This window comes from Excalfactoria chinensis, chromosome 2 (genome assembly GCF_039878825.1).
Source record: "Excalfactoria chinensis isolate bCotChi1 chromosome 2, bCotChi1.hap2, whole genome shotgun sequence".
NCBI lineage: Eukaryota > Metazoa > Chordata > Aves > Galliformes > Phasianidae > Excalfactoria > Excalfactoria chinensis.
The window spans coordinates 65,789,354-65,798,183 of record NC_092826.1 but is presented as its reverse complement, the minus strand read 5'-3'; the positions used below and the strand labels follow the sequence as shown (position 1 = coordinate 65,798,183).

At 50.3% G+C, this 8,830-nt stretch overlaps 1 protein-coding gene across 1 annotated transcript; it reads left to right on the top strand.

Annotated features, from left to right (window-relative positions):
- The first annotated feature begins 1,749 nt into the window (after window positions 1-1,749).
- Window positions 1,750-5,578, top strand: SUN3 (Sad1 and UNC84 domain containing 3). The gene is made up of 7 exons (XM_072329509.1): window positions 1,750-1,804; window positions 2,167-2,323; window positions 2,622-2,706; window positions 3,169-3,281; window positions 4,025-4,195; window positions 4,534-4,626; window positions 5,334-5,578. Exons 1-7 carry the CDS (start codon window positions 1,794-1,796, stop codon window positions 5,475-5,477), a joined length of 774 nt encoding a protein of 257 aa, XP_072185610.1. The 5' UTR covers window positions 1,750-1,793; the 3' UTR covers window positions 5,478-5,578.
- The last annotated feature ends 3,252 nt before the right edge of the window (window positions 5,579-8,830 follow it).

Below are 8,830 nucleotides of genomic sequence, written 5' to 3'. Positions count from 1 at the left end.
ATGAGGTTAAGCATAGCCATGTGCAAGGTTTTGCACTTGGGCCGGTGGAATCCCAGGTATATATACAGACTGGAAGGAGCAACCCTTGAGAAGAGCACTGCAGAAAAGGACCAGGGGATACTGGTACAAAACTAACATTAGCCAGCATTGTGCTCTTGCAGCGTGGAAAGCAAATGGTATCCTGGGCTCCATCAGGGGAGAGGTGACCAGCAGGGACAGGGAGTTGATTGTCCCTCTCTGCACTGCCCTTGAGAGGCCCCATCTGCAGTACTGCGTCCAGGTCCAGGGTGCCCAGTACAAGAAGGACAGGGAGCTGTTGGACAGGACCCAGAGGAGGGCCACAAAGATGATCAGGGGGCTGAAGCACCTCCCGTACAAAGACAGGCTGAGGGAGCTGGGCTCTTTACAAGGGAAGATAACAGCAGGTGAAGGGAAAATGGTTTTAAGTTGAGAGAGGGAAGATTTGGGTTGGATAGCAGGGAAGTCCCTTTCAGAGAAAGCGGTGAGGTGCTGGAGGAGGCTGCCCAGAGATGCTGTGGATGCCCCATCCCTGGAGGTGATCAAGGCCAGGTTGGATGGGGCCCTGGGCTACCTGGTCTAGTGTTAGATATGGAGGATGGTAGCCGTGCATGCAGCAGGGGGGTTGGAGCCTGAGGACCCTTTAGGTCCCTTCCAACCCAAGCCATGATTCTGTGATCCCCGTGCTATTCCCCCATGGGCTACTTTTAAATTTGCAGAGGCATGACTTGACATCTTGTACAGGGCAACAACATATATTTATTTAAGTGCATGGAAATTCTCACAAGCAGGAAGAACTACGTGCAGTGTTTTCCTGATGTTGTTTTCTACAGGAACTGCCATTTGCAGTCCTTAACGTCTGCTTGCGCCGTGGCTGTAATGAAACGCTGGCTGACAGTAGGAAGACGGATACAGGAAAGCATTGGAAGAGTCTGGGTACCCAGAGTGAGACATCTGAGGTACAGAGCATCAAAAGAAGGGACCAAAAAAGGAGGCTTGTAGCTCCCAGCCTGTCTTCCTTCAGCAGGATCCTACCAAGCAGGCTGCTGGCAGGAGGTGTTCTGACCGTGTAAGAGCTTTCTCCTGCAGGCAGGAGGTGCAGAAGCTGTTCCCTGTCAGGCTGGGCTGTGCCTCAGAACATGGCGCCGCCTCCTCTGTGGTGACATCACTGACCACTGTGAAGTCACAAAGGGCCCTCAGCACAGAGGCAGCTTGTCCCCACGCCTTAGCCACTCTCAGACCTGACAGCGTAGCTGTTGGAGAGGGTTTGGCTCACTGTTGGAGAGGGTTTGGCTCACTCCTTAGCGAGCTGCGTGTTTCGTGTTTCACTCCATTGCAATCCTGTGCTCCAGAGAAATGGAGCAACAAGGTGAAGGCGACCATGGGGACTGGTAAGGATGTGGTTCCTTCATGAGTTTTAAGGAAACATCTGTTGCTCCGTTGTCGTCTTCGGAGCTGCACAGTTACTGCCTGCGTCACCGTTCTTCACCACGCTTCTCCTCCTTTCGTAGGCAAACTAAGGTTTGGCAAGCAGTTGCCCTGGTGCTGTTCACTGTGGCTGTGGTGACCTTCGGTGAGTCTCTGTAGAGCTCTGACTTGAGGATGCTTCTTTAGGAAGCCCCCCATGGTTTGTTCTGCCCAGGGACAGGGGAACGGGCAGCCCAAGGCAGAACGCCAAGTCTTTATGCAGGCAATTGATTGAGTGCTTTGTGGAATTCCTGACAGGCGTTTACTGCATTGGAAGCGCTGCTGAAGGGGTCAAGACTGTGGCAGGAATGAGTCCAAGGTAACAAATAAAACAATCTCCCTTTGGCTTGACCATTCTTTAGAGGAGCTCTGCCCCTTGTCCGTGACCGCTTCTTACCCGAGTCACACTTTAATGGCACAGTGCCCGTGCTTCTCCCATTTCCTGTTCTCCTCTCCCAGCTTTTCTTTCAAACTGCTACAGCTCCACGATCCCCCAGAGTTACCCAGGAAGAACCTTCTTGGTCGGGATCTCTTGGAGCTTGCCAAACAGTGTAGTCAAGTCTCCACCGAATCTTGGCTACCCCGTTGTCACGCGCAGTGAGGCCTGTTCACTGCCTCACAGTCCCTTGGCTTGTGAGAAGAGAGCCGTGTTCACTTCTCTCCATTACCTGCTGTCTCCAGGCTGGCGGATGGTAAGCTGGGAATGCTGAGCCGCAAAGAGGAGCGGAATCAGATCCAGAGGCAGCTTAATTTCCTGCAGTGGGGAGCAAGGGACATCACTGTGCGTGCTCTCCACGAGGTCTTCCGAAGGACTGAGCTCCCAGGCTTTACCGGCGAGGTAAGAGGACTGACTGTCAGTGCTGCCTGTCTGCCTTTCTATGGGGCTTCCCGACAGGAAAAAGCCTTTCCTTTCCTGCCACAGCCGCGTCCAGAGCGCTGGAGTGAGCAGCCCCTCTCCATTCCCATGCCAGTTGTTCATAGTAGAGTTCTGGAGGTTCCCAGGCAACTCCAGCGTTGCTTAAATGCAAGTGGAGCAGCCAAGTCTGCTTTGGCTGGCTTTGCAGGGAAGCTGGGAGGCAACTCTTTTCCCCCTTCTTTTCCTTCTGACGAGCGCTCTCCTTTGTCTTCCTTCCCAGGCTGTACAACACATGATCAATCAAGTACTGGAGAAGCTGGAAGAAAGCCCATCCCGGATGCCCAATTATGCCAGCAAGACTTCAGGTGCCATTACGCTGTAAAAACAGACAGCCCACAGAAGTTGATGCCAACGCACTTCTTGTCTGCTATGACAGGATGGGCATTTGGGCAGTGGTGGGGAAGAAGGGGTGAGGAGTGGACGGCCGCTTTGTGCCCTGAGAGTGTGCTTGCAGAGAGAGTCTGCAGTGGGCTGGAGCACATCTGGAAAGCACTACTCCTACTTTACGATTGCTCAGCTGGCTGTCAGTTTATGCTGCCCTTTAGGATAGTTGAGTGGGTCCCTGTGTTGTGTTGCAGAGGGAAATGGCAAGAGAGAAGGAGGGAATTATCACTGTTGGGGATGTATGATGCTTAGAAGCTTTTTTCAGGAGGACAGTGCAAGGGCAGCTGGCATCTCTGTGCAGCTGTTTATGTGGAAAACCAGGTCAGCAGGCCTCGATTCCTCCTGGCCTTGCTTGACCACTGTGCCCTTGTTTTAATTTGCAGGCGCTGCTGTTGTTCATTCCAAGACTTCACCTTCCTGGTCTGGAAGTGGGAAAGTCTTTTGGAAGTCGTTGCTGGTGACACCTTATATGAGGACTCCTGAGATTATTCTTGAGGTAAGAACACTGAGAAACAGGAGAAGAATGGTTCGGGGTGGAGAGGACCAAAAGCACTGCAGAGGGTTGTCCTTACCCTTGCCCTCACCTCCCAGCTTGCCTTACGTACGGTCTTCTTGCAAGGCCCCAGTCTCCTCCTGTGTATCCCCGCTGAGAATTTCTTCTGCCAGACTGCCCCCAGTCCTCTGTGCAAGCTTCTGCCAGGCTAGCTTGCTTGTCTTCCCAGCCATGGTAGAACTGTCAGGCTGGCATTGAAGGGAAACCCATAAGGTGCCACAAGAGATCTGGGCTGCGAGATTGCTGGGGCTCTCAGTGGACCCTGGCGGGCTCAGAGGGAGTGCACTGCAGGAGGGCCCCATGTTGTGTTTGCCGGCCTATCATGGCACTGCTCCGAGCTACCTGAACCAGAACCCCGGCTAGTGCCGGTGGAAGGAGGTGGGACTGGATGAGAGGGAGCGATTGCTTCCCCTTGCAGGAAAGGCTCGTGCAGGTCAGCCCTTCTTTGTCCTGGCAGGTGCCCCTCAATCACTGCAGCCCCTCCTTGTTTTTGGCAAGTTGCTCCTCCAAAGAAGGACCCTGAGAGCTTCAGTGAGTTGTGCACCCAGCTCACTGCCATGCATGTATGCCTGTGCTTCGGAGCAGAGCTGATGGGCCAGTACACCTCTAGAGCCTCTGATGCTGGGCAGGAATTCCAGCCAGGACTCTCTTTTGCACATGAACACTGTTCCTTCTTCTCTTTCTAGCCTGACAATCATCCAGGAAACTGCTGGCCTTTCCAAGGAAGCCAAGGGCACGTCGTCATCAAGCTGCCCATGGCCGTCTTTCCCACAGCAGTTACTATTAACCATGGAATTCCAGCAGGGGCGTACCGTGCAGACAGCATCTCCAGCGCTCCCAAGGACTTTGCTGTCTATGTAAGTGATTCCCCTGGGCTGTGGGGGTTCTGCGTAGCGTTTGAGGTGGATGGTTGCAGCACCAAGAGAACTATGGAATGCAGTCATTCCTTGCGTTGGGAGAGAAAGAAGCTCCTCAGAGTTGCTCCATTTCCACAGCATTCCTTTTTTGTCGAGTGTAATGCAGCAAAGGTTTCCCACTCATGGGGCAAGTTGTTAGTTTGAGAGGTGCAGGGAAAGGGAAGTGGCACAGTGGATGGTCCCAGACCGCCTCTGCTTCCAGTCCCTGTGCGGTTCAGTGATCCTGGTCCGGCAGCGCATCCCACTGTTCTGTTTTCTCTACCCCTGTCTTCTCGTAGGGCCTGAAGGATGAAGAGGACGCAGAAGGAATTTTCCTGGGAGAGTTCACCTTTGTTCCAGGCCAGGCTCCCGGTCAGACCTTCCAACTGAAGGTACGCTGTCAAAGAGGGGCGTGAAGCGTGGGAGAGGAGAACCAAGTTGGCTGGGCAGAAGCTTCCAAGCCAGAGGTGTATGGGAGCCCTCTGGCATTTCTTCTGCTGCCACTTCCTACCTGCATATGCCCGGAGTGCCGTGCTGTTTTTGCTTCCACCTCGTTTTTAAGCTTGGGAGCTACTACAGCTTTTAGCACCGCTAAGCTTCAGCTGCACTTGCAGCAGAAACCACCAGGACCAAGTGGCTTGCAATGGCACAGAAGTGGTCTGCCTCACGTAGTATGCAATATTGTTGGTGTGCTACTTTCACACTGGAGATGTGTGGCTTTCCAAGGGCTTTGTTGTTGCCAGTAACAGGCTGCGTAAGGGAGTCCATTCTGCCTGGGTGACTTGTTAGAGAAGTTAATGAGTGTAACATCATTACATGTTATGTTTTTTGTGCATGCACACACACTCAAAGCAAGTGCAAAGAACTTGCCTGCGTATTTGCTGCAGCTTTTGGTAGCTGTTTATTTCTTAAAACTCATGTGGCCAAAGAGGTGGAGCAGGGTAAGAAATGTCTTGATTGTGCTACGGGAGCACATCAGCGTGTCAAAGACCTAGGAGGGCAGCCTGAAGTAAGATGTTGCGTGACTGTGTCGCTCCCGCATTGTCAGTGGTCAAAGAGAAGAGAGGAAAACGCATTTCATTTATTTTTCTCATTGCAGAACAAGCTCTCTGGGCTCATCAGTTACATGAGGCTGCAAGTGCTGAGCAACTGGGGCCACCCGGAGTACACCTGCCTCTACCAGTTCAGGCTCCACGGCGATCCAGCCCGTGACAACGATGCCAGGGGAAGACTGTCTGGCTAGGGGAAAGCTATCTTGTTTGGGGAAATCTGATTGGCTTGGGGAAATCTGATTGGCTAGGGGAAATCTAATTGGCTTATCTCAAAATAAATTACTTAAACATTTCCCATGTTGAATCTCTTTTGTCCGTCAGAGTAACTGTTAAGAGATCTCCCGGTCTGTATCTCGACCCATGTGCTTTTTCATCCCCTTGTCTCTTGCTTTCCTCCTGGGTAGGAAGAGCAAGCGAGTGGCTGGGTGGGAGTTCGCAGTGTGATCTTCACATGCTGGTTTTTTCCATCGGGTGGGAGTCAGCAGAACTGGTACCCCCTTGGACTTCCAGAGGGCAGACCTTGTCCTCTTTCAGACGGTGGTTGAGAGGGTCTCTTGGCAGGCAGTTGTGGAGGGCATGGGAGCCCAGGAAGGCTGGGAATACTTTTAGGTAGGAAGTTATTTTAGAGGTGCAGGAGCTGACCATCACCAAGTTACGGAAGATGCGCCAACGGGCAAGAAGGCCGGTCAGGCTGAACAGATATCTTTGACTGGAAGTCCGGGACAAAAGGAGAGTTTATGGTATTTGGAAGAATGGGCAAGCTGCTTACAACTATTCCAAGTACATGGTGAAGCTGTGCAGGGAGAAAATTAGAAAAGCAAAAGCCCAGCTAGAACTGAACTTGGCCACTTAGGGGAAGGTCAACAATAAATATTTCTATAAATACATCAATGGCAGGAGGAGGGCTAGGGAGAATCTCTATCCCCTGTTGGACGATGCTGAGGGCAATTCGGTGGCAAGGATCAGGATAAGGTTGAGGAACTTAATGCCGTCTTTGCCTCAGCCTTTAATAGCAAGACATGTTACTTCCCGAGAACACAGCTCATTGTGCTGGTAGAGAGAGGACAGAATAGGCCTTGCATAATCCACATTGAAATTGTCTTTGACCTGTTCCTAATACTGGTTGTTCAGAAGTCCATGGGCCCAGATGGACTGCACTCTATATTGCTGAGGGAGTTGGCAGATGTGGTTGCCAAGCCGCTCTCCATCATCCTTCAGCAGTCCTGTCTAACTGGGGATGTCCCAGTGGAATGGAGACTGGCAAACGTGACACCCGTCTCTAAAAAAAGCTGAAAATATTATCCCGGTAGCTACAGACCTATGGTCTCGGTACCAGGGAAGGTCATGGAATGGATGATCTCGGGAGGTGTCACAGACCAGTTAACGGTAAGCTGGAGGATGAGGCCCAATCAGCATGGGATTATGAATGGTAGATCCTGTCTGACAAACCTCATTTCATTCTTTGACAAGGTGGCCTGCTTAGTGGACGAATGTATGTGTCGATGTGGTCTACCTGGACCTCAGTAAGGCATTTGACACTATCCCCCACAGCATCCTTATGGAGAAGCTGGCTGCCCACAGTTTGAATGGGCATATGCTCCGCTGGGTGAAACACTGGCTGTATATCCAGGCCCAAAGTGTTATGGTCAATGGAGTTAAATCCAGTTGGTGGCCAGTCAAGAGAGGTGTCCCCCAGGGCTTGGTACTGGGTCCCCTTCTGTTTAACATCTTTACTGACGATCTTGATGAGGGAATTGAATGCACCCTCGGTAAGTTTGCAGACAACACCAAGTTGGGAGGGAGTGTTCATCTGCCTGAGGGGAGAAGAGCACTACAGAGGGACCTGGATAGACTGGATTGATGGGCCAAGGCAAACTGTATGAGTTTCAGTAGGGCCAAGGGTTGGGTCCTGCATTTGGGTTGCAACAACCCCAGGCAACCCTACAGGCTTGCAGCGGAGTGGCTGGAAAGTGGCCTGGTGGAAAAGGACCTTCTTGTGTTGATGGACAGTCAGCTGAATATGAGCCAGCAGTGTGCCCATGTAGCCAAGAAGGCCAATGGCATCCTGGCTTGTATCAGGAATGATGTAGTGAGCAGGACTAGGGAAGTCATCCTGCCCCTGTACTCGGCACTGGTGAGGCCTCACCTTGAGTACTGTGTTCAGTTTGGGGCACCTCAGTACAGAAAGGACATTGAGGTACTGGAGCAGGTCCAGAGAAGGGCAACAATTATTGTAAAATGCTTGGAGAATATGCCCTGTGAGGAGAGGCTGATGGAACCATGGCTGTTTACTCTGGGGAAAAGGAGGCTGAGGGGAGACCTTACTGCTCTCTTTCAGTATCTGAAAGGTGCTTACAGCGAGAGCAGGGCTGGTTTCTTCTCACTGGTGGCAGGTGACAGGATGAGGGAAATGGCCTCAAGTTGCACCAGGGGAGGTTTAGGTTGGATATCAGGAAAGACTTCTTTACAGACAGGGTTGTTATGCACTGGAAGAGGCTCCCCAGGAAGCTGGTTGAGTCACCATTTCTGTATGTGTTTAAAAACCCTTTGGATGTGGTGCTCAGGGATATGATTTAGCGGAGGGTTATTAGGGTAGTGTGGTTGGGTCATGGTTGGACTCAATGATTTTTAAAGTCTTTTCCAACCTGAGTGATTCTGTGATTCTATTATTCTAATGTCATAAAATGAAATGGTACAAACCAAGTAATTGAGAGCCAATTCAGCATGTTCAGTTCTCCAACAACTGTATGCCAGTGGAGCTTTTCAGCTTACTTCTCTACTGAAAAGTTACCCCAAAGAACTAAACTTGAGGAGGAAGCTGAGGCAGGTGAGAAGACATCAATTGAGATTCAGCCAGCACCTCCTGAACTGTCAGCACCTTTAGCCAATGTAGAATGATGATTTCTGTGCACATATGTATGCACTCTTGCACTTCTTGAACACAAGCTTTGATGTCTGCCTGTGCCAAAGTTATTCAAACAGGTTTTTTTGTTGTTGTTTTGATTTTTTCAAGCAAAGACACAAAAATAATCTCTTCCCTTATTTTTTTCTTCTGACTTTGGAAAATTAAGGCTGCATAAATCCCTCAATATATTCAGCTGGGATATAATCCAGTAGTTTTGGTGGAATTTAATTATAGTAACATCCTAATTGGAGGTAAATTAAACACGACTAAAACCAAGAGCTGTCATACTAAATGAAAATCTAAATTACATCAGTAACAGACAGCTCTGTCCTAGAATTATGACTTAAGGAGTGTGACATTTTGTTTTCAGGTTAATCAATGAAAGCTTCAAATATTTTGAAGCCTTCCTTGATCTATTAAAGGCCAAATTAAATCTAAACCTCTGAAAGACACTGAGCAGGAAAGCAAAGTGAATCAATTCACTTTGGAGAGGAAAAATTTGTGCAGTGAATGAGCAGACTCTCTTGGAGTTTTGATGGTCTTATAGGTTGTAGTTTCTTCCAGTCCAGTGACCAATGAATAGATGTGCTTGCCTGGTACCTAATGACTCAGGCTTATTTTTATTTTATTGCCTAGGCC